At 39.6% G+C, this 25,462-nt stretch overlaps 1 protein-coding gene across 10 annotated transcripts in view; it reads left to right on the forward strand.

Moving 5' to 3' along the window:
• Positions 1 to 25,462, forward strand: part of fam13b (family with sequence similarity 13 member B) — a 98,536-nt gene that overhangs the window by 46,589 nt on the left and 26,485 nt on the right. For 8 of the 10 annotated variants that reach the window (XM_061976629.2, XM_061976628.1, XM_061976625.1 and 5 more), the window contains exons 8-14: positions 18,370 to 18,414; positions 20,846 to 20,941; positions 21,306 to 21,360; positions 21,521 to 21,612; positions 24,169 to 24,202; positions 24,287 to 24,377; positions 24,570 to 24,641. In XM_061976629.2, coding sequence (XP_061832613.1) covers positions 18,370 to 18,414; positions 20,846 to 20,941; positions 21,306 to 21,360; positions 21,521 to 21,612; positions 24,169 to 24,202; positions 24,287 to 24,377; positions 24,570 to 24,641 — 485 coding nt within the window. The remainder of the gene's footprint in view (positions 1 to 18,369; positions 18,415 to 20,845; positions 20,942 to 21,305; positions 21,361 to 21,520; positions 21,613 to 24,168; positions 24,203 to 24,286; positions 24,378 to 24,569; positions 24,642 to 25,462) is intronic. The other 2 variants (XM_061976626.1, XM_061976627.1) reach the window with 2 other exon arrangements.

Here is a 25,462-nt window from a genome sequence, read left to right on the forward strand (position 1 = left end):
ACAGTATGTCAATAGCTACAAAGTTGATCACAAACTACTGGTTAATATGCAGGTCACGACATGTAAATTGTTGGTGGTTTTTGGGTAGTTTTTAGAGGACTTTATGGGCACAATAGATGACTCCTATTAGCTTCATTGTTAGCCACCTTATACTTGCTGTATATTACAAATTAGAATGCATAAAAAAAGAAGTGTTCTTGTCTTAAATAGGGACTGAAGGATTGGCACTATTCCAAAAAAGTGCAGTTCCCCTTTAAACACAATAAGTATCCTTAAAAGAGTGTTATCACGATGAAAAGCAAGTTGCTTAAGGTAGAGATTGATGTGTGCCCCTGCTCATATTCAGTAGATCATTAATCTTTTCAGCTGCTCGTAAGTTTGTCATGATGTTCTGAAATTGGCTGCGTGATTCTATTTTAACGCAGGCACTAACCTTGACAACTTAACAGCAGTGGGCTCCAGTTAAAGTACCACAAAATGTTGTGTTAAAAAACTTGGGGGAACTTGTAAAAATCCTAGAAAAGATTGTCATTTTGCATGATGTCATCGCCGTTTGTCGGATATTCAGCTTTGAATTCGGACAAAAGCTTTCTGCGTTTGGTTTTGGAGAAGTTATATTAGCGTTATACATTGACAGGTCGTAAAAGATCTACAAAGTGTCTGCAAAAGTGTTTTTGAAGGTAAACTGCATACTGTAGCCCGGTGGGTCAGACAGGCATGGTGGATTCATGACGACTACCAGATACACCACATAATGAGTCTTCTTCCAGATAGACCCAAGGGGGGAGGAGAGTCGGATCCCGCTTAGAGGGACATTGAGATCAGCTCGGGTTCCTCTGATCTGAATCTCCTCTAAGATGATTACTGCATTCAGACTAATGCACATTACACATATGACACATTTCACACCATGCATGTTCATCCCTTTAGACGAACTAACTAGTCATCGACGTCATTTGGCATTAAGCGCTCGGTGCGTTATCATTCAAAAGGAAATTAATAAAAATGAATGGATATGAATTGAACTGATAATTACATTGGTTCTTTCACAGCCCATTGTCCCACCCCTTCATAATATAGTTGAGTTTTTTTTTCTGTAATCCTGCTAACAAACACACGTATATGTAAACAGTTTCTTTAGTTGAAGCAATTTGGGTGTGAGGATTTGTGTTCGTGCATGCCTCAATTTCCTGCCCCATGCTGGCACTAAAGATGATTGGAGACAGTAATCCAGCAAGCACACGCATTGATTTTTCTGAACTGTACTTTCTCGCACATTCATTTGTTAAGAAGAGGTTTTATGTCACCAGCATCACGACAGAGACAAAGTGTCCACTCGGCATAAATGCCAGCCTCAATGTTGACTCAATTAATCACAGTTGTGTTGGATCAACTGTGTGTTATGATAACGTCGCTCTTGAATAACATCGACATATTTACAGAGGATTCCCATCCCCGTTCTCTGCATCTTTGCGGTCAATGCCTTGTTTGTGGGACAACATGGTGGGAATTGTTTGTGTGTGTGAAGACTTTCTGTGGTTTACTAGCATAGACATATTTAAAACCATCCTGGCCAGACTCTCTGGATATTTTAAGTCTTGTGTGATTGTTGCAGTTGGCATTAGTGTGTGTTTGTGTGTTTGTGTGTGTGTGTGTGTTAGTCCTCTAAGATGACCGTCTGGCTGCCAGCAGGGATTAATGCTGTAATGTAAGCTTTCAGGTCCACAGCCGACATTAGCAAAGCATTTGATCATCGCTGACCCAAAGCGTGAGGATAAGTTGCTCGGTTCGAACCGTCACACATTGTTCGATAGCTGTGACCCGAGGACGAGCTAATTGGCTTTCAAATGTCATGGTCACTCTGGCTGCACCAAAAAACAATCATTAATGCTTACAGCGCAATAATTCACTTATAAATGGTCATTAAAAGTCTTAAAAATGTGCTAAAAAAATATGTAAACTGTATAAATGTTTTTTTTAAACAGAATTCTTGTGACTTAAATTGGGAACGCTAAGGTAGAACCCAATACATCCCATGCCGGTTCACCCATTATGTTGTAATATAAATAAAGCTAATCTGTTATAGCATAGAGCTAATCTGTTATAGCAGGGGTATCAAACTCATTTTCGCTCAGGAAAATCTATTCCCACGCGGGCCCAAAAAGTAAAGACAATTTCAAAATTGTTTTCTTTGTTTTACTTCGGCCAAATATAGGACAAGTACATTCTAAAATTGTACACATTACAAATAATTCTCTTGGCAAAACACTTCAACTGAGTTGAAAATTCTGACGCAAAAAAATTGTGCAGTTTCAAAAACACCATGACGAACGCATTGAACTTAGATTTTGTCTCAGTGTATTTACAATGCCATTCAACTTTAAGCACTTCCTGTTGAGCAATCTCATGTTGACAGTTCACCATTTGACACCCCTGTGTTATAGTCATGTTGTCACCATTATATTAACATACCTTTATTACCTGTAACTGAGCATGTTACTGAAAAAGTAAAATTTCAACAGTGTGTGACCTTAGAGAACATGTTTTATAAGTGTCATGCTTCAAACCCCGCTTTTATAAAAGCTGTGAACTACAAAATGTGCTTATCCTAGCCATTAATCCTGACTTCATTATTTTGATAAAACATTTTGCTGAGATTTGTTTGTTTTGTAGGTTATATGTTGTGCTCCTGAGTTAATATTGCTGATCAAATATAAATTATTATTGAGTTTATTTAATTTTTTATTATCAAATGGTTTTCGATGCGTTCAAATTTTTTTTTATTTTAGGCAAATTTAATATTAAACTTAATTTTGTTTTTCCGTCACAGACTTTAAAACAATGTTAAAGTTATTTGTTGATCTATATTTCTTTATTATTTTTTCTTTAATGTTAAGGATACAATGTTGTGCAAATGTGTACCCCTAAACATTTTATAAACAAATGATACTACCGTATTTACCGGAATATAGAGCGCATCGGTATATAGGTTACCTTACACCCATTAAATTTTGAAGAAAAAAATATTTTCCATATATTAGCCATACCAGACGGTAAGCCGCAGATATATACTTTGCAAAAGGGGTTATTGACACAAAGCTTTTGTTTGAATGTTTATTTACGTACCTTAACTGTTGCCAAACGGTGTCTGTAACACAACAGTAAAACATCTGATCAAACAAAACCGAAGTCATCGTCCTGGACCCACTAGCTGCGGAAGCTAGCTCTCCAATCAGCTAAACAGACTCAATAACTCCATGGTGACGTCTAGGTGAATGTACTGAGCAATTTGAGAAACTGTAACAAATTACAAAAAGAATGCCATTTTAAGGTAATACTACTGACACAGACACTCATAAACATGTTAGCATATTAGCTAATGCTAACAACACTAGCCTAATTAAATGACGATAGCATGCATTAAAACACTTCTGCAGACATCACACATGGGACGGTTCAGTACGTAAGAAGTGTTTTAGTTATATTGTAAAACTTACAAACAATGCTTAGAGTGAGGAATGAAGAATCTATAAGAGTAGAAACGCTATGGACGATTAGAAGACCAAAGGGCACTTCTACTTCCGGTATAACAGCAGGAATTGTGTGAACAGTGAGCGAACTTATCCAAAAGATGGCGCAATAGCACAAAAAAATAACACATCAATTAAGTGTCTTTAAATGAAAACTATTTACATTATGGCGGTCAGCAAAAAAAATCCATAAATTAGCCACACCGTTTTACAAGCCGTAGGATTCAAAGCATAGGAAAAAAAGTAGCAGCTTATAGTCCGGGACGGAGTTGGGGGTGTGCAAAATGTTTTCTTTTTCCTGGGTGGGGGCAAAACAGAAAACAATTGCAAAGCACTAGTTTAGCGCAACTTGAGAGACATACCGTATTTTTCGGATTAAAAGTCGCAGTTTTTTTCATAGTTTGGCCGGGGGTGTGATTTATACTCTGGAGCGACTTATGTGTGAAATTATTAACACATTACCGTAAAATATCAAATAATATTATGTATCTCGTTCACGTAAGAGACTAGGTGTATATCAGCAATCGTCACACACACACACATCAACCAATAAAAATTTGGCAGGGGCGGGTCATGGCAGAAGTGCATTGTGAAAAAAAAGATGCTACCTGCTACTACTTCCGTACCTATGAAAATTGATCATTTTAACATTGATGGTAACTTATAAAAACTGAGAAGAGCTGAACAAAAATGGCACCGAAAAGGAAATCCTATATTGCAGGTTACAAGCTGGAAGTAGTGAAATATGCAGCAGAAAACGGCAATCGAGCAGCAGAAAGAAAGTTTGGAGTAAGCGAGATACTTGTAAGGGACTGGCGAAAAGCGGAGGCTACTCTTACTGAAATGAAGAAAACTAAAAAAGCTAACCGCGGGCTAAAAGCTAGGTGGCCACAGCTCGAGGAACGAATTCACAAATGGGTGCTTGAAAATTGCCTTTCAAATGTCTATTCTTGGTGTTGGATTTTATCAAATAAATTTCCCCAAAAAATGCGACTTATATATATATTTTTTCCTTCTTTATTATGCATTTTCGGCCGGTGCGATTTATACTCCGGAGCGAGTTATAATACGAAAAATACGGTATTTTATTGTTTGTCATTTGACACAAATGAACTAATATAGTGTTACACTGCATTGTCCTAACATGCTAGTTGATTGAAGAATAGACTGTAAATTGTCTACAGATGTGTTGTTTGTATATGTGTCCCCTGCAATTGGCTGGCGATAAGTCCACATGAAAAGTTTTGTATATGCTCCAGCTTACCTGAGACAATACTTAGGATAAGGGGTACAGAAAATATTTGAATGACTGGTTGGTTTCTTTGACTAAAAAGGTACCTTTAAATTCACTGGCAAATGCCCTTTTTATAAAAGTGTAAAAAAACAAATGTAAGTTATTTTTGCTTGTAATGAGCAAAACAAATTGTCAAAAGTAACATGTCAATATTGTCTTGGTAAGATTTCTTGAACTACGACATATTAAAGCTTTAAAAACTCAAAAGTGCTCTTGAAATTAGCCTTTAAAACACTTTAGCTATACTTACTAACTGGTATTTTGAAGTTTTGTGTCTAATAAACTTCTCAAAAAGTAGTATTTTTCCCTTAGAAAATCTATTGCCTAAAAAACAAGCTCTTTTGTCTAATTGAAAAATTAATATTCATGATATTGTGACTTGTTTGTTGTTTAGATATTTTGACTAAAAGTTAGAAATATATACTTGTTGAGATTGTGAGCTTTTCCAGTGTTCTGAAGAAGATACAGAAGTGAGGTCCACCCACTAAATACTCTCTGACATCTGGCGGATTGTGACAGTTCAGAAATAAACTGCCAGCATCTAGTGAGTCAACATTAACCGTGGCTGAGTTGTTTGTCTGCTGCTTGACTGACAGGAGAGTCTGTCGCCTCCTGTTGTAACAGGACCTGAGAACACGCTCACCTTGCATCTTGGCAGCACTTAGTCATTTCAAATCCATAAAATGCCCCATTTTAATCTTCTTCATCTTTTACATAATATAAGTTAATGTCGCTGCGGAGAATTGTGTTTTTTCCATGAGGCCTGCGGAATAGAAGAAAATGTAAACATTGAGCCGGAGAGACATTAGAGGTGCATAGAAATCAAAACGGATCACCTTGAGACCACCTTATTATTTCGTGAATCAATTAGTCAACAATAGAGATTCATCTATAGATTTAATTAATTTTTGTCACGGACTGTTTCTTTAGTGTAGTAGTGCAACGATTTTTTTCAAATGAATTCCCCCAAAATAACCAAATTGTCTTGTATGTAGAAGCTTTAAATGCATGTTTTTTGGACAGAAATACAAAACAAAATGACTTACTTACTGGAGAATAGCCCTTGATGCCTTTTTAAGAGTGCTGCTGTGAAAAGTTATTTGTAATTTTGCAGTTTACAGAGCACTTCAAAAGGCTCAATTTCTACGATGGCATCTAAGGTTGTTCTGGTCAGGGTTTTATGCTGCCAATTGTGATAGATCATCAATCAGCTGACATGGTCACATGTATGAACTGTAAATTGTATTATTTATTTATGATGAGAGATATTGACCATATGATCTGAAAAGGGAACCATACAATTGCCTTACTTTTTGGGAAGTTAACTAATATAATTACATTTAACTTTGAATTATTTAAGAACACTGAATGATTGTGCTTTTTAATTTTTTATCATAATTATAATCAGCAGAGAAACACATGAATGCATTGTAACATCCATCCATCCATTTTCTACCGCTTGTCCCTTTTCAGGGTCGCGGGTATCAACTAAATATTTAAACTACCGGTATTACATTATTATTGTTGTCCTACTCTTGGCATCAACAGCATCGATTCATGGATCAATCCACCCTTCCCTGGTACACAACAACGTAGCACACCAGTTGGATGTGTTGTTATAATAATGTTCTCTTTCTGGACTCTTTTTTTTTGTTTGTTTTCTACTTGTTAATTTCCTGTGGTTCAATCTACATGTAGTTTCCTAATGAAGCCTTAGCTTGAAGCTTCTCCTGCTCCCACTTGCTGCAGCAACAACAAACAAAACTCCTGATGCTCCTCTTCGTTTTGTATCGTTTACTTGTCAACTTCATCCTTCAAAAACGTAAAACAATAACGATGTGGGAGCAAATGAATGGAAAAATAAAGCGAGTTTGTTACAGTAAGAAAGAGTTTAAAAAAGTAAGAGTAAGGTCAAAAAAACTGTGTGGCTCGATTCCATCATACCTGACTGTCATTACCCATAATACATTGTGTCCAAACCATATTACCACACAGATCCTTCCGCCATATATGCAATTAAACAAAGCAGTATAAAAATGTCATCAAATTATTCAGACAAATGTAATAATTACAAATAAAGTGTACCTTATAATCATTCTAAGCATGCAATATATACATTTTCGTATTATTTACATTAAGTAAATAGTCCCCTTTTGGCTGAATAAACATAAAGCACCTTCCATAAAATGTAAATTAACTTAAACATCCTTTAGGCTCCTACACTATGTGTCTGTTAAAGTTAATAAGCGCTTACTCTTCTGTCGTTTTAAAGTACCAGTATAATGGAATAAAAAGTTGCCTCTATATTGAAGCTATTATAATATATATTTGATTAATAACACTAAAAGACGTACAAAGTTTGTAAGTAAATAGATATGATCAAAATAGTATAAATCTCAGATATTCCTGAACTATTTTGAGAGATAATGAGCAAGCAATGTGATCCTGGTGTAAACCACAGATCACTTTGCCGGAAAACAACAATGCTAATAACGTAGACCTTGTTAGAGCCAAGAACTATTTATTTGTGCAAAATTATGATCCAGAACCTTGTATTTTTTAGCTTTAATATATATAGGATGATCTACAAGTTTCAGAAGCTGTGTGTTAAACTGATCCAGCTTCAGTGAAACACGATAGCATCATGTAGCTGTTGCTGAGGGCTAAACAAGAAATACAAACTACACACATAATAACATGATCACTTACTGTACAATGTCTGCTCTGACTGGGATGTCTCGATGAGACATTATTGATAATCCACACGAAAGGTTAAAAAAAGTTGCTGCAGACGCTCGTCTTCGGTTGTCGTGTCTTTGTTTCCATCTCCAGGTGTGAATGTCACATATGAACAAATTCACTATGTATGGCTAAATCCTCCTATTATCCAGGTGAGAAGCATGAGTTATAATCTAAAATTAACTTCAAAACAGCTGAGACGCGATCTGCACGGCAGCAGCAGGGCACCGGCCGGCTCAATGAATTCAGCAGAGGGCCAGTTCGCTCTCTAAAAAATACTTAGCCTGCGTTAGCGCTTATAATAACAATATCGCTCATATTTGGTAAATATTCAGGTTGTGACATGTATTGTTGTCGGGTTTTGGGTGGTTAGAGGGCTTTGTGGGTGTAAAAGAGGAGCCTCCATTGACCCAATTATTAGCTATTTTTTAATTAATTCGTTTTCCCACGATTTTGAATGCATAAAAAAAGAAAAACATATGTTCTTGTCCTACATAGGGATTGTGAATGATAAACAGCACATCTCTTTCCAATGTTTGCATATTTCCAGTATGACTAGTCTGCTGATAAGGACAGAGTGCGGATGTGTTTGCCCTGTGACGTCATCCGACCCCAAATCTACGGAATATTCAAAATGGCCGTCTGAAATTGTGGCATTTTGTGGATGTTCACACGTTATTTTTACATACTTTGCGGATTGGAAATACATTTGCTTTAACGGATTCAATGAAACATATAAAGTCCACTTGTTTTTCCATTATACTCATATTTTAAGCTGTTTTAGCATAAGTATGTTTTCTTCTCGTCTTCTGCTCTTGCTCGATGTGTCGCATTTTCAGCCTATTTCGCCAGTTCTAGTGATTTTAAAACTTAGGAGAAATGTATTTTATTTGCCACAGTTGTAGTCATATTAACTTGCATTGAGTATGGATGTACACAAACAGCTGCTAGCAGTTGCCTTGTTGCTGCAAGGTATGAACCACAAGTAGGGGTGTAACGGTACACAAATATTTCGGTTCGGTACGTACCTCGGTTTAGAGGTCACGGTTCGGTTCATTTTCGGTACAGTAAGAAAACAACATAATATACATTTTTTTGTTATTTATTTACCAAATTTGTAAACAATGGCTTTATTCTTTTAACATTGGGAACACTATAATAATTCTGCCCACGTTAATCAACATTAAACTGCCTCAAGTTGTTGCTCAGATTAATTAAAATGACAAAACTTTTCTTCTACATATAAAAAGTGCAACATTAAACAGTTTCAAGTCAACTCATCATGCTTATTTTTTACAGAATTTGGGAAGCCTGTAGTTGATTTTTATTACGTAAATGTTATATTTTTATCAATATGTGATAGCAGGGACCCTGCCATTCAAAACTAGGCTGCTGCTTTACTAATGATTAATGTAACTATAGCTGGGAAAAATAGTACAATAGCAATAGGAGAGACTATTCATCCCTGAACAGCATGGAGTTCATGTAGGCTTAATGATGCAGTTACATTATTATATCAACTATCAGAGACAGAAACTTTTCATTTAACATAATGTCCTTTTTTGCTGCTTCAACACAGAAAAAGGTAAACTGAAATAACAGACAGACAGGGCTTTGCTGTCCGTAACACACACACACACACCGCAAAATGAGCTAACGTTACGCTAAAAGCGAATTAGCCTTCACCTCAAACCAGGACTGCGAGCGAGCTGAGCTGCCTTTTATATTTCTAGAACGTCAACGGGCTCATAGTGATGTTACTAATAGTTGACTGGGAGGTGTTTATTATAATTTGGGGAGAGTCCGCTGCCTGATGCTTGCCTGCCAAACGCTAAGCACTGACTACATGCGCTCTGAATACGCACTGCTGATTGGCTGTCACCGCTCTGAATACGCACTGCTGATTGGCTGTTACCGCTCTGTGTGTAACCAATCAGGTGGTTTTGTGGGTGGGACAATGCTGGGTGCTGTGTAGAGTACTGACAGAGACAGAGGCAGAAGGAAGCGGAGCAGCTTGTTAAGACTTTAGCTTAGGCTAAAGACCCATAAGCCATACTTAATATGTTCGTGTGGAAACTCGTTCGGTACACCTCCGAACCGAACCGAAAACCCCGTACCGAAACGGTTCAATACAAATACACGTACCGTTACACCCCTAACCACAAGTGATAATATTTTGTGATCAGCATTGATCTGGCTATCGCAAACTTTTCCACAAAAATAGGCCGATGATAATCGTAGGATTATTTGGAACACAACTAGTGGAATCATTTTCTCCGTGCACGGCCATCTTTTGTCGACTCATCGACGCAAGGTAGTCGACAAATCGTCCCAGCCCTAGATTTGTTTAAGCCTCGGGAAAGGTCAACAAAGAAAAAGGTATTCAAAAAATGTTTCCTAAATTCCATTGTTAACCAACACACCCAGTGAGGGTGTAACGGTTCCCTATGTTTACTGTTACTAATATCCCTTTAATAATCAGTTAATTGGAGGGTCACTAAAAACAAGCCATAGGCCGCACTCTGGTTTACAGTGTTTCTTTTGCGGAAAGAGGAAGTGCACATTTACAGTTTCAACAGTGTAAATGATCATTTTATTTGTAAATAAAGGTTCCTTTTTGACTGAAGTGTAGCATTAATAGTTCCAGTTTGTAGTCATGTTCCCTATTTCTTTTGAACAATGGCAGTACACTGCTTTTGTCTTAAAAGGGACATATGATGATTATAGTCTACATTGTATTGGATATGTTTTGGTGTAAATTGCGTGAAAATAGTCCCATTTATAACCAGTTTTTTGAGTATCTCTGCAAGGTATTTGCGGAGGCGTTCCCAGATTGCGATTGAAACCGTCCGTGCCCTATCCAAAAATCTTTTGAAAATGTACACTGTTGATAAGAACATCGCCGCTATTTATATATAGGCTCTGGCTCCTCATTAGCACTATCGCTAGCCAAGACCCCTGCTAGCCAAAGACTATTTGTTTACAGAGTAAACGCGTAGCATTGAGGCACACTTTCTGTTTACCAGGAAAGAAATCGGCATGCCTCTGTAGCAAAACATATCACGTTACAAATACATGTACGATTACACCTCTAATATCAGACTGCTCGTGATATTTCCACTTGTGTTATATTTATCTGGAGGTAAAAAGATTGATGTCCTCATTTGGCGTTAATGCGAGATGTCCGAGAGCTGATATTTTAGTGTGCTCAACTGACTACACACACAATATACAAATAATACACCATAGAAATGTCATATGTGTTTTTTTACAGGGCTCAGGTTAGCTGGCCCCTTCACTCGTATCTTATTTTATGTTTCTCCTCCAAGAGCTGACTTAGTCACTACTTAGTTGGGTCACCTCAAGTCCAGTCCTGACGATGAGGCATTCTGGTGTTATCAAATGTGACATGCAAAGTTTGGAAATGCAAAATGTAGGTCAGCTGTTGTTTATCTGCTTTTTACATTCTGACATAATAAGGCATGAACCACAAATTAGCCCATCTAAATGCTCCAGCTTTTGAATGAATGTGTCTGTTATTTGGAGGAACTCGTCATGTCAGAGAAATGCACAAAGACGTTAAGCAAAACAAATGAGGCATAAAAAAACAATCATGTACACATTCGATTTTAGAGGTTCCACGGTGCTTGTAAATGGCCTAGTTAAAAGCCTCTCACTTCTACAACATCTTTGGCTCAGCCCCAACGTCACTTAGCTAAAGCTGACATGTCCCGCTGACAGCATCGTTTATCATCTACAGCTGCGCAAAGGGAAGGTCAGCCCTGGCTAAAAACGGGATGTGTGAATGTTTGTGCGCTGCCGCTGTTTAGAAAAACAAGAGAGAGAATAATTTTAGCCCCTATACTGTTCCTTACGCCCCAGATAATCACCTCACATCAACATTGCATCTTGAAAAAAAAAAACGTGTTTCTAAGATCATTTTAAATGGAACATAAAAACAATCACAGACTCTGAATTTGCATGAAAGTGTTTTACTTTTTTCGAGCGTCCTTGTTTCCGCGCTGTCTTCAGCCTTGACTTCCTGATTATGTGCTCAGACACGGCCTCGGCCCAGCGTGTAACACGATACACTTACTGACCGAGATAAGACTTTTGCTCGCAAGCTTTATCAGTTCTTAACTTTATTCTCAGTACCGCAGTCTTGTACGCACCATCTTTAAGGATCACACATGAGAAAACTTTTTTTTTACTTCCGGCCGACACAATGCCGAAAAGGCAAGAGTTAGCGTTTCCTTGTCACTAAACTTTATCTGCTGTATTTTGTTAAGGACAAGTCAATGCTAAATCTAGGAAATGATCTGTTCTAAAAATAACTCGTACATTATTTTTTTTTTTTTTAGATTAACTTCAGATTTATCCGTCAATTCTAAGTTTGTATTATTATTTTTCTTTGTTTAATGCCTTTTTTTGGGGGGCATACATACAAAATATGCTATATTTCCCCCAAAAAATATTTCAAAGTGGAATATTTGATGTGAAGCAATGACAGTTTTAAAGACAAAAATGTAAACATTGAAACTTTTCCGCCCTTTTATTCCACTTACTAGTATTTTTAGAATGTTCCGTTAAAAAATTATCTGCAGGCCGCAGTTTGGACACCTCTGTTTTATCCTGAATGACAGTTGGACCTGAGAAAACGTACATTTTTCAGCTCTATCACCAGCAAAGGTACAGTAAAGCCCTGTATCTAACCGCGAGTGACCGTTCATGGATCTTGTTTGCGCGTTTTAAATGCCTTTTTGAATAAGTTCCTCCCGCTGAATAACGCATAACTGCACTGATTTTTAGGGCAGCACGGTGGGGAGGGGTTAGTGCATGTGCCTCAGGTCCTGAGTTCAATCCCGGTCTCGGGATCTTTCTGTGTGGAGTTTGCATGTTCTCCCCGTGACTTAGTGGGTTCCCTCCAGGTACTCCGGCTTCCTCCCACCTCCAAAGACATGCAGCTGGGGATAGGTTGATTGGCAACACTAAATTGGCCCTAGTTTGTGAATGTGAGTGTGAATGTTGTCTGTCTATCTGTGTTGGCCCTGTGATGAGCTGGCGACTTGTCCAGGGTGTACCCCGCCTTCCGCCTGAATGCAGCTGTGATAGGCTCCAGCACCCCCCGCAACCCCAAAAGGGACAAGTGGTAGAAAATGGATGGATGGATCTGTGCCCTAAAATAAAGATTTCAACCACTTGAATGATGTAATAAGTCAAAGCCCTGTATTTGTAGACAGTTTGATCACTTGCACTCCACCAGGTCTCACTTTCACTATATTATGTTCCACCTTTGCCTGATTTGATATAATACACAATAGAAGTACACTCCCTAATGGAATTAAAGTTCAAACTCAGGACTCACTTTTCCATCAGGGGTCACCACACAAAGTGAGTTTGTGAGTTCACAGAATTTGTTGTGGCTCAGGTTTCACGCCAAGTTATTTTCCTGATGAAACTCCTAAGTTCCCAGTTGTATAATGTAGGGACAGTTCACGGCAAGGCCCCATGTTGTACTAAATACAAGTAAGCGATGGGTCAAACAATACTGAAGCATCGATGCGTCCCTCGATGCCCCGATGTGTCAAATTCTGGAAAGAACACATGGTGGATGCAGCTGCTGGGTCATTTGACTGAAGCGCCAAACTGTTTATTTTCTTTCGGCGGAAGACTGACCGCTTGTATTTATAAGAAGTCAAACAACGTGTGGCGTCCTGCGTTTGACCTCAGTTTTCGTCGCTAACTAAGAAAAAATAAAAATACCAAATGAGATCTTTATCTTATAGCTCCAAATAAAGTAAATGTTTTCCGTGTCCTATTTACTATTTTAACTCATTGACCAGAGTTGCTCGTCTCATATTCATGTCTATGTAGCTATGCGTATTGTATTTACAAGAAGTCAAAAGTGTGGCGTCCTGCGTTTGACCTCAGTTTTCGTCGCTAACTAAGAAAAAATAAAAATCCCAAATGAGATCTTTAACTTTTAGCTCCAAATAAAGTCAATCAATCAATGTTTATTTATATAGCCCTAAATCACAAGTGTCTCAAAGGGCTGCACAAGCCACAACGACATCCGCGGTACAGAGCCCACATAAGGGCAAGGAAAAACTCACAACCCAATGGGACCTTGATGTGAATGACTATGAGAAACCTTGGAGAGGACCGCATAGTAAATGTTTTTCGTGTCCTGTTTACTATTTTGACTCGTTGACCAGAGCTGCTCGCCTCATATTCATGTCTACGTGACTATTCGTAAAAAACAAACTATAATAATTATATTTGCCATTCATTTTATTTTCAGGTCAAATGTAGTGACTATTTTGAACCAGCAGATGGCACCCTTAGGAAACACCAGAATCGTGTCAATACCGCCAGTTATTGTGCCACACACTCACTGCAGCATCGTTTTTCCATCATTACTAAATACAAATACATATGCAACAAATAGAATATGCTGAACATTCAAGTCACACATAATAATTGTTTTACTGGTTTAATTGGAAGGATGTTGTTTCGAATCAATCAAATGGTTCTTCTGTTTGCTTATTTTTAGTTGTGAACCTGTAAACATTTGCATTTTATTGATTGCCTGTTAAAAATTAAATGTCTGAATAGAGGATTGTTTGATATGATTAGACTGACATACTCTTAGCAGAGTTTGGTAACCTAAAGGAGGTGACTCAGCAGTAATGTCACCCAATAAAGTTTGACTGATGTTTATGCTTCTCATTGCAGTCAGTTGAAGTTCAGTGCTCTTTCTCCAGGTCCCACACTGCTCAGTGGAAGAATGTACATTTGCACATAGTTTATCAGGGCAAAGTGGAGCAAGTTTGTGTGTTCTACAGTAGATACTGTATAAACAAACAGCAGATTGCTCTCGGCGTAGCATGACGTGAAGGTGCAGGGTATTATAAATGTCTCGCAGCAAGTTCCTACAGGGTAAAGCCTTTGGATGCATTATTTAAATATGAATATGTGATTTTTGTCAAGACTTTTTAGTGTACTGACTGTAATAGCTGCTCACTGTCAGGGACCCAAGAACTCCTCCCAGTTGCTTCCTGCTTATTGGTTCTAGAACTCTTGCCCTCTATCTGATTGGCTGAAAACTTGAGCCCCTCCCATTCCACTGGTCCTCTCAGCCTCCCAGGGTTGTTGCTTAGTTACATCAGGACATACTTGGGCAGAGCCCTGATGTTTACTGCAGCACTTCGGGCGCGGAACGGTGCCGGGTGTCACAGTCGCCAGGAAGACGAGTCCATAGAATGCACCCAGGCGCAACCTTGGCTCTGCTGCTCCTCACGCCGAATCCACAGAGAGCTCGGCCGAGATAACTGAGCAGGGACACAGCTGGATGTGGTCCCTCCCTGGAGGTCTGTCGAGTAAACACGTGGCAAAAGAAGGAAGAGGTGCAAGGTTTAGTTGCCTGTCTGTCAGGTTAAAAAAAAAAAACAGCAACAGCAGCAATTCTGGACTTTGGCAAGCTCCAACTAAAGTTGCTGACTGTAGCTGTAGGCGCCCAAAGCCGTCAGACGTAGTAACCTCTTCCACTTTCGGGCTGGATCTTCAGACGGACGGATCAGATTGAGGAAAAGGGAAAACTGCAGCCATGAGAATGGTCTGTGACGTTCTGCTGCAGAGGTAAAGATCACACTTTCATATCTTTGATCAGACCACCGTATTGCATTAATGAATGAGAGCCAAGGTGAATGAATGTGCACTGATTATGCAACGTCTCAAATTGCTTATTGATTGATGCTGCTGGCCATTTAAACACTCCCAATTCTGAATTATGAAGTGAGCTAATTGAGGTACTGCAAAAGGTATCTTTGGTTGGTTGTTGATTGATTGATTGAAACATTTATTAGTAGATAGCACAGTACAGTACATATTCCGTACAATTGACCACTAAATAGTAACACCCGAATAAGTTTTTCAACTTGTTTAAGTCGGGGTCCACATTAATCAATTCATGGTAAATGGTTGCTCATTGTTGGTTCGGTGAATGGATGAGTACAAACTGTAGGACTAAAAGGTTTACTTACAATCTTCACAAACACAAGGACGTTATCAAAGTCCAAACACACAAAGATGCCGTAAACATGTGCCCCCGTATCCATGCAGAAACCAAATACTGACCTTTGACCTCCTGTCTTTAGACCACCAGATGCTTTGCATTCTGACGTGTGCTCTGAAGCGTTGTCGCCTCTCACACGAAGGACTGTAAATGTTTGTAAATGTTTCAAATGCATCGAGGAGACTTTGTTTAGGAATCGTGTTTCGGAGCGTGTGTTTTGCAGTAGTTGGTTGTATTCTGCTGGTGGAACTGAACAGACTTTCTGACAACAGCACTTTTGGGGCGGTATAGCTCGGTTGGTAGAGTGGCCGTGCCATCAACTTGAGGGTTGCAGGTTCGATCCCCGCTTCCGCCATCCTAGTTACTGCCGTTGTGTCCTTGGGCAAGACACTTTACCCACCTGCTCCCAGTGCCACCCACACTGGTTTAAAAATGTAACTTAGATATTGGGTTTCACTATGTAAAGCGCTTTGAGTCACTTGAGAAAAAGCGCTATATAAATGTAATTTACTTCACTTCACTTCACTTTTAGAGACTCATTGTTTGACCTCAAATCCTCCAAATTCATCTTACGTATATGCACTACCACTTTTGTTTTAAGAGGCATATTTTTCCAAACATAATTTATCAAACTCCCAATTTTGGACCCTCTGAACATTTGCCTTTTGGAGTTCCACTCTATAAATGGTATTGTTACCCAACAAAATGATATTGGCCCAAAGTACTTTGACTGCTTCAGTAAAGACTACAATAAATATTGTCTTGTATTGTGTGTTACACATCAGTGTCTTTGTTCTGGCGTTGCCTCTGGCAGAGAGGCTACAAAGCAACTCACCAAGACTGACGGCCCACTTAATAGCATTGTTATCTTTGTCTCGCAGGGAGCTTGAAGAGGTCAGAATCCCCCTCAGGGCCTGAAAGACATCATTTTAGTGAAGGGCCCCGGGCGCGCAGTGGTGTGAGATCAGAGATTATCTTTAATACTTGAGGCGCGTGCACATTGCGTAATATTCTCTTTGCCCTGTCAAGCAAACTGTACAAGTGATGCAATGGCAAACGTTGATAGCAGGGGAGATTGTTCAAGGAGACTGATGTACAGTATTTTTCGGACAATAGAGCGCACTGCCGATGTATTTAGGTCTATTTTTATCAAGGCGCACCGGATTACAAGACTCATTAAATGAGTCATGTTATGATTTATTTTTCTATATTTAAAACACTACATAACATGTCATGGTGGTTTTGGTCAGAAATGTTGCATATATTATACATACCATCTTCAAACTGCTTTCTGGCCGTCTCTTCAGGATGCTCCATTTTGTGGGAGGTCTTATTTATGTGCCTCCGTCTTCTCCCCGTCATCTTTGTTGTACCGGTAGTTTTTAGCGCTTCCATAGCAAGTCTACTGACAGACAGAAGTTAAAACTGTACGCTACTTTGTATTAGTAATGTCAACAGCGCAAGATGAATGACCTTAAACAAGAGGATAGAGAAAAAGAGAAGAGCTTGTTTACTACGGCATGGGCTACAATGGCGGACGCGTGCAAATTTTCGGGACAAATACACATCAGCAGGACGTAGGCCGTAACAGAATGCCTCCTAATAGGTGCCATTTTGGGGTCCTTAACCACACCCGTGTGTTGAAGCACAGCACGTCTATATTGATTAACGAGGACCCCGACTTAAACATGTTGAAAAACTTATTCGGCTGTTACCATTTAGTGGTCATTTGTACGGAATATGTACTGTACTGTGCAATCTACTAATAAAAGTTTCAATCAATCAAAAAAATCTACGGTAGCCGTAATGGACCAACATTTCATCAAATGGTGCGGCTTCATACTAAGAATTTTTGACACATTTTTTAGCGCCACGTGTAATGTTCTATATTTACAATGAAACTTTAATGTTTTGGGCTTGCTTGCCGGAGTCACTTATTGAACAGGCATCCACACGTATCCCTTACATGTGACTCCCATCTACTGGCCACACTTGCCATTACACCATGTACCACATAAAATTGATTCAAGGTCATTATTCCGTACATTAGGCGCACAGGGTATAAGGCGCACTGTCGATTTTGGAGACCTTATAGTCCGAAAAATACGATACACTCACTAATTTTCTCAAGTAGGAACGGAGTGAGTTGCTGTTTATTGTTGGAATATTAGAGTTACATTAACAGTAACTGCAAGCTAACAGTAACTGCAAGCATTGCTTTACAGCAAACAAAAAGGAAGAGCAATCATCCACAATAAGATTAACGAGAGAGATGTCAAGGTTGCATAAGTTCAGCTGCAAATGACACACACACACACACACACACACACACGCACACACTATAGACTCATACATTGCTTTTGTGCATATATGACCTTGTGTGTGTTGTGTTACATGAATCTGCTGTCGTGTTATGTGCTTACGTGTGTGATAGTGAGCATCCACATTTCAGCTGTGTCCCAGCTTTGTGGACATGCGTGTAGAAAGACGCACACACACACACACACACACACACACTTACGGTACCTGGTCTTATCTAATTACTAACTCCGTAGCCTTAATAACTTTGTGGCGCCTATGCGCCCTTTCTGAGCATGTTTATACCGTCGTTATTGTATCGCTTCTTCCTGTTTTGACTCTCCAGCATCACACACACCCTCCGAGGTCAGTTGATGTCTGGAATGGGAGTCCAGGAGAACGTGATGTTCTAACTATGTATTTCCCCTTTGCAGTGCCCATCTCTCCCCTGTGCCCATGTTGCCTGCTGACTCTGCAGAGTGAGTCCACACACACACACACACACACTTCTGTCGATCTATTAAAACATTACGTTGAAAAATTATACATGTACATGAGGGAAATCACATAAGCATTATGTCCCCTACCGGTACTGATGTGGTCTGTGATAGCGGCAACAGTGTTGCGCACAGTGCGGGACAAAGTGTGTCTGATAAGTCGACACAAAAGGACTGTGTATGTTTGATGAGAGGCAAAGACTCACATGACTTTCCGCCGTGCGCGGACAGTTGTCTTGATGTGCTTTAACAAGTCATTTCCACACTAAACTTGACGACAGCTGTGAATTTACCTCGGGGTCATGAAATAGTCCATGCATCTCTATTGACAGGCCTAAGTTTCATTGAGCACCGTTTTGCTCTGATCTTTGAGGTTGTCACGGCATCTTATGTCCGTGGTCTTAACTCAGGAGCTCAGGAGGCTTTAGTTGACGTTTAGCAGGCAGCTGCATAAACATTTAACTTCTCTAGACTGTATGTGTACAGCATACAGCATTCAAGTTGTTCTTGATTTATTGTTATGTCAATTGATTGACCACATCTGTGACTATTTAAGTGCATCACTTCCTGTTGAAAATTACACACTGACAAAGACTGTCCGGTTTAAGCCCGACATATCTATTAAACAGGACAAGAAGCAAGGAATCAAGGAGGCAGATTTCAATTTTGTTCATGAGGAGAAACGTATTGGGCTGCACACTCAGTTACAGTCTCCCTCCCACGCGCTGAGGTACAGCACCCGCGCTCCCCATTTTATTCAGGAATTCCCTAGTTTACATCGCTGAGGCTGCTTCTGAAGGGAGGGGTATGCAAGCAGCCCCAGTGGACACAATACGGGATTATTCAGAATGGAAATGTGCTGACACTCGTGATTTCGCCCTATCTCTGTTTTGTCTGCGTTGAGGTACTCAACAGGCTGTAAGACACAAACAGCAGCAGCGAGGCGCTCCTAACTTGCAGTAGAAGATAACAAGTTATGTGCCTTTAAGCATAAGAGTTGTGTGATAACTTATATATAATTATTCTAACAAAGACATTTTGGAAACCGTTTTGTTTGGTAGCGTCTGCGCAGTTTGTATTAAAATTATTAGAAGGACACCGGGTTGCTGGCCTTGCTTTTTCTTACTCCTCCGCTATCTTCCCGCTATCTTCCCATGTTATGACCAAACGTGCTTTCTGACTTCATCTTCCGTCTTAACTGGAGAGGACGCTGAGCTAAAGTAAACAAGGAAGGTGATAAAGAAAGCTCTCAAAAGAATCTCAGTAGATTTGGAGGATCAAGCGTTTCACGTCCGCCCAGAAAAGGTCAGCAGGACGGGTGTTGTTACCTTTTACAGTATGGCTCCTCTTCTTCAGTGCCATCAAGGCTTTCAGGAGAGGAGCAACTCTTTTGACTCATTATCTTTTTCAAGGGAAGCATACACTAAATACTATGAGAAACGTATTATTGGCATACACTACACAAATCCCTTGTTCATAGTAACTTAGAAACAATGTCTACCATTTTTGGCTGGGAGTTCATTCTAATGTTGCCAGCATTTTCCTTTTTGGCTAATCATCTCTGGTTTGTATGCTTGTGTTTCTAATAGCAGTTTTTGATTCGACTTTTACCTACTTTTACTCATTTTATATAAGTAATTCTTTATATCTAATTAGTATGCTAGGGTTTATTTAGTTCTATGTATTTATCAATCATTTACTGTATATATTTCATCTTTATAATGAGTTTTACTTGTTTGTTTATCCTTTATCCACCTACTCAGTGGCCTAGTGGTTAGAGTGTCTGCCCTGAGATCGGTAGGTTGTGAGTTCAAACCCCGGCCGAGTCATACCAAAGACTATAAAAATGGGACCCGTTACCTCCCTGCTTGGCACTCAGCATAAAGGGTTGGAATTGGGGGTTAAATCACCAACAATTATTCCTGGGCGCGGCCACCGCTGCTGCCCACTGCTCCCCTCACCTCCCAGGGGATGGGTCAAATGCAGAGGACAAATTTCACCACAGCTAGTGTGTGTGTGACTATCATTGGAACTTTAACTTTACTTTATTTTTACTCATGGTTCTTACTATTTTACATGTTTCATTATTTTTACTTTCTAGCGTTCCTAGCGTATCAGGCATGGCTGTGGGGGCGCCTGTGATAGTGTTTCTTCACCTAGCTCCTCTGTACTCAGGCATGCATTCATATGTGCCTGTCCGTGTGTGATTGATGATAGGGAATGTGGGTCGTTCGGGCATTGTTTTTAAGTCCGTAAAGCACTATGTGTTGCATTTCTTATGTATGAAAAGTGCTTTATAAATAAAGTTTGATCGAGTGATTAATTGATCTTTGTGAAAGTCATACACGGTTGTGTTCAAGCTCAATGTGAAATAACTTCAAATGACAAAGCGGTGTGTGTGTTGTGTCTTCAGGATCATTGAACGAACCATCAGGGCTGCAGTGGAGCAGCATTTCTTTGAGCTGAAGACCTGCATTGACCAAGACCTCAAGGACTTTGACAACCAAGGGTGAGACTGTTAACTGATAAAGTGTTACACTGCATCTTGTGACACACACACACGCACAATGGGGTTTTCCACATCATCAGCAGTTTGGAGAGCAGCCTCACGCTTATGCTTGCTGCTGAAAGACATATTTAAGAAAACATTTTGCCATGTTAAAAATTGTACACAAACATAATTCGAGTTCAAGTTACCAGTAAAAGTGTCAACGCGTCACGTTAGCAGGCAGTGTGTGTTTTGGCTGGAGCAGCTGTTCAGGGGTCACTCGCTATGATATTTGTGACTTTCCATCGTCAAGGACTGTTTTTATCTGACCTATTTCCATTCCTTTTCCGCTATTTTCTTAAAGCTCTTTGTTTTTCTTTGACAGGGAGCCAGCGAATCCTGGTCGCCATGGTGACCGAGAGCAAAAGAAAGACACACAGGTGAGAGGGGAGACGCTCGCATGGTTTACATGCGTGGGAACACGCGCTGGCATGTACATAGTTCCTTTGTGTTGGTGATAAGAAGAAGCCTTTATGTTTGCATTGAAGTCACAGATGCATAACTCAACTTGTTCTCTAACAAAGGACTGTTTCCCCCCAGGATGCATTGGGGCTTTCAGCCACCCTGGAGGAGGGTTCTGGAATGGAGCTGGACGCTCTCAGAGATGATGAGAACAACCTCAACACTGCCAGGTAGGATCGCTGCTCTCTGTGAAGTTTCAACACTGCGCTGAAAAAGTGATGCCTTCGCTTCCCGCACAGTGCGCCTGTGTCTTTCGCTAGCTGGAGGCACTGAAGGCTTCTCACTTACAACTTCATGCGCCTCTTTTACAAATCACTTTGATACGCTCTCTCATAGCCTGAGAAGCACACCTCACATGCACTTTTTTTTTAAATTGCTCTTGCCGCTCATCTTCTCGTTGATATGCCGAGGACAATGTGGCGCGTTACTTTAGTTAGATCAGCCGATAAAAGTTATATTTCCACAACAGCTTTCAGAGTGTCTTGAATGCTGTGTGCACAATTAGCACTAGGGATGTGCTTCTTTGCTTAGGCTGCTACCCCCGTGACCCGACCTCTGATAAGCGGAAGAAGATAGATGGTTGGAGGCATGGTTTATAATCTAGAATAACTTTGACGAGCCGAGACGCGATGATGCGGGTGCAGCAGGACATTGATGCTGGCTCACAATAAACGCAGCAGAGTGCTAATTAGCTGTTTGTATCATTGCACCGCTAAGAAATAGTTTGTCTGCATTTAGTTGATATTCAGGTCGTGATATGTATAAAGAGTATTGTTTAGAGATGTCCGATAATAACTTTTTTGCCGATATTCCGATATTGTCCAACTCTTAATTACCGATTCTGATATCAACCGATACCGATATATACAGTTGTGGAATTAACACATTATTATGCCTAATTTTGTTGTGATGCCCCGCTGGATGACATGTAACAAGGATTTCCAAAATAAATCAACTCAAGTTATGGAAAAAAAAAAATGCCAACATGGCACTGCCATGTTTATTATTTAAGTCACAAAGTGCATTATTTTTTTTAACATGCCTCAAAACAGCAGCTTGGAATTTGGGACATGCTCTCTCGAGAGAGAGAGCATGAGGAGGTTGAGGTGGGAGGGGGTAGCGGGGGGTGTATATTGTAGCGTCCCGGAAGAGTTAGTGCTGCAAGGGGTTCTGGGTATTTGTTCTGTTGTGTTTATGTTGTGTTACGGTGCGGATGTGAAATGTGTTTGTCATTGTTGTTTGGTGTGGCTTCACAGTGTGGCGCATATTTGTAACAGTGTTAAAGTTGTTTATACGGCCACCCTCAGTGTGACCTTTATGGCTGGTGACCAAGTATGCTTTGCATTCACTTGTGTGTGTGAAAAGTCGTAGATATTATGTGACTGGGCCGGCACGCAAAGGAAGTGCCTTTTAAGGTTTATTGGCGCTCTGTACTTCTCCCTACGTCCGTGTACCACTCCGTACAGCGGCATTTTAAAAAAGTCATAAATTTTACTTTTTGAAACAGATACCGATAATTTCCGATATCACATTTTAAAGCATTTATCGGCCGATAATTTTGGCAGTCCGATATTATCGGACATCTCTAGTATTGTTGAAAGGTTCCGGATGGTTTAATTAAAGGGTTTGCTGGGCGGAATAGAGAGCCTCCATTGACTGCATTGTTAGCGGACTTTTTATATATTTATTTATTTCCAATTTAGAATACATTTAAAAAAAAAGAAAAACACATATATAAGGGTTGTGAACGATAGACAGCACATATCTTGTCTAATTGTTACATATTTCCAGTATGACTGATCTGATAATATGATCAGAGTGCGTTAAAAAAAAGAAGAAGAAAATAGCTTGTGCACGGATGAGGGAAAATAAAATGTGCCATTAGAACAATTTAAAATTACTCTGTAGGAAATTAACTAAGTGGGGAGAACAAGTAAATAGTGGAGTAAAAACGTGAATGTAATGCGGCTTAATTTGACTCAACATGGGGAACCTTACCTGGCCCGGACACGGAAAGGATTGACAGTGACGTCAATCTCCGGAAAACGCCGAATGTATTTGGAACGGAATATTGAAATGGATGACTGAATTTGTGGCATTTTGTCATGTTTAAACGGTATTTTTACATACTTTGCAGATTGTAAATATTTATTATGTAATAAATCACTCTTAAGCATATAAGGTTAGCATATAAGCATTTGTCCACTCTACTTGTACCTTAAGAGGAGGGCTGATCCATAAAATGATGGCGTCAACACCAAGGGTAAAAATCAATATATGATTGATACTATGAGAGCAATATTTTAGTTTTCTCATCATTGTTTTGTTGTTGTTGTTAATGTTAACATATTTGGAGAATAAGTCCAGGACACAGAAATAATTTGAGGGCAAAAATTATTTCAGTGAATAAATAGATAGTAGTTTTGATTTTGTTAAGTTACTTATTGTGTACGGTTGACTTTGTTTTCCTCAAACAATTGTAGGTAATAAAAGATAATGAGGAAGAAATATATTACTTTGCTGATAGTGTTACTGTCAATTTCACTCACCATAAATAAATTGGAAATATTTACAGTTAATACATGTGATTGGTATCGGCTGACATCACGCATGGATGATTCCGATTGGTCGCATAAATCCCTGATTGGAACATCCCAGTTTTTTTTTGTTATTGTTAATCCTGGCCAACCTCAAATGGTTAAACAAAGTTTGTGTTGTGCTTTCAGGCAGGACAATCAGCTTTGTGACAACACAAGTTGTGTAAGTTGCCGCACACACTTGCTCTCCATCCTCATTTTGTGTTTGATAAGTGTCGCTCACCTTTCTCTCGCGCTCCCCTTCCAGGACTCGTGCGACCAGAACGCCAACACCAGCCAAATGGCAAACAATGGTCACGCCCCCAACATCCAACTCTTCCCCGACAGCCAATGGGATGGTACGTGACGCTGGCTAAAAACACAACTCATTGTGTGTTAAAATGTGTGTTGTTCATTTGTAGCTGAAGTGTGTTTTCATTGAATGAAAGTTGCTGAGTGATGGACCTCACTGCTCGTTTTCTCTGCTGTTCCCGTCTCTCCTCCTCTTCTTCTTCCTCCTCCTCTTCCTCAACCAACTTCCATCCAAACAGCACCACATCCTCCTCATCTTCACCTCCCTCCCATAGACTTCTCATGTATGCACCTGCAGAAGGAAGGCCAAGGTGAGTGGTTGCACATCTCCCCCACTTCCCCACTCTCAACCTCAACAACTTCACCAGTCGACCTCTCCTTAAGAAAATTATTTAAAAAAAATATTTTTGTAATTATGTTTTTTTCTTTTCTTGCCTCCTGTTGTCAGCAACAAGCAGATTCATCACTTTTCGCCCCACTTTAACACCTCAAAGCCCACCCCGCCCTCCCTCGGTATTCCGAGCTCGCTTGGAGTGCTGGGTAGTTTTTAGTGTTTTACATGCGTTTATTATGTTATAAGTCAGAATGCAAATATATAATGTATTATAGAAAAACTCATGTACAAATTTATCAAACAAGATACATTTTTTCAAAAAGTTACTATAATTGGTGGTGTCTCGATATAACTTTTTGACTTCTGACACAGTATTAATATTTAAGCCTTGAGCAGACCTGGGCAATTATTTTGATTAAGTGTTTGAGGGCATGCATGCACACACACGTGTGTGTGTGTGTGTGTGTGTGTGTGTGTGTGTGTGTGTGTGTGTGTGTGTGTGTGTGTGTGTGTGTGTGTGTGTGTGTGTGTGTGTGTTCCCTTTTTTTCCCCTCCTTGGCCTCAGTCTGGACCCCCTCTCCAGGGGCCCAGGCTTAGACTGAATTTTTTAAATTTACGAATTACACAACGTGCCAACTTCACTGGTTTTGGGTTTTATATATATATATATATATATATATATATATATATATATATGATGGATGGATGTATGTATGTGTGTATATATATATGATGTATATATATATATATATATATATATATATATATATATAATATATATATATATATATATATATA

The sequence above is a fragment of the Nerophis lumbriciformis genome, linkage group LG16 (assembly GCF_033978685.3).
Source record: "Nerophis lumbriciformis linkage group LG16, RoL_Nlum_v2.1, whole genome shotgun sequence".
Lineage (NCBI taxonomy): Eukaryota > Metazoa > Chordata > Actinopteri > Syngnathiformes > Syngnathidae > Nerophis > Nerophis lumbriciformis.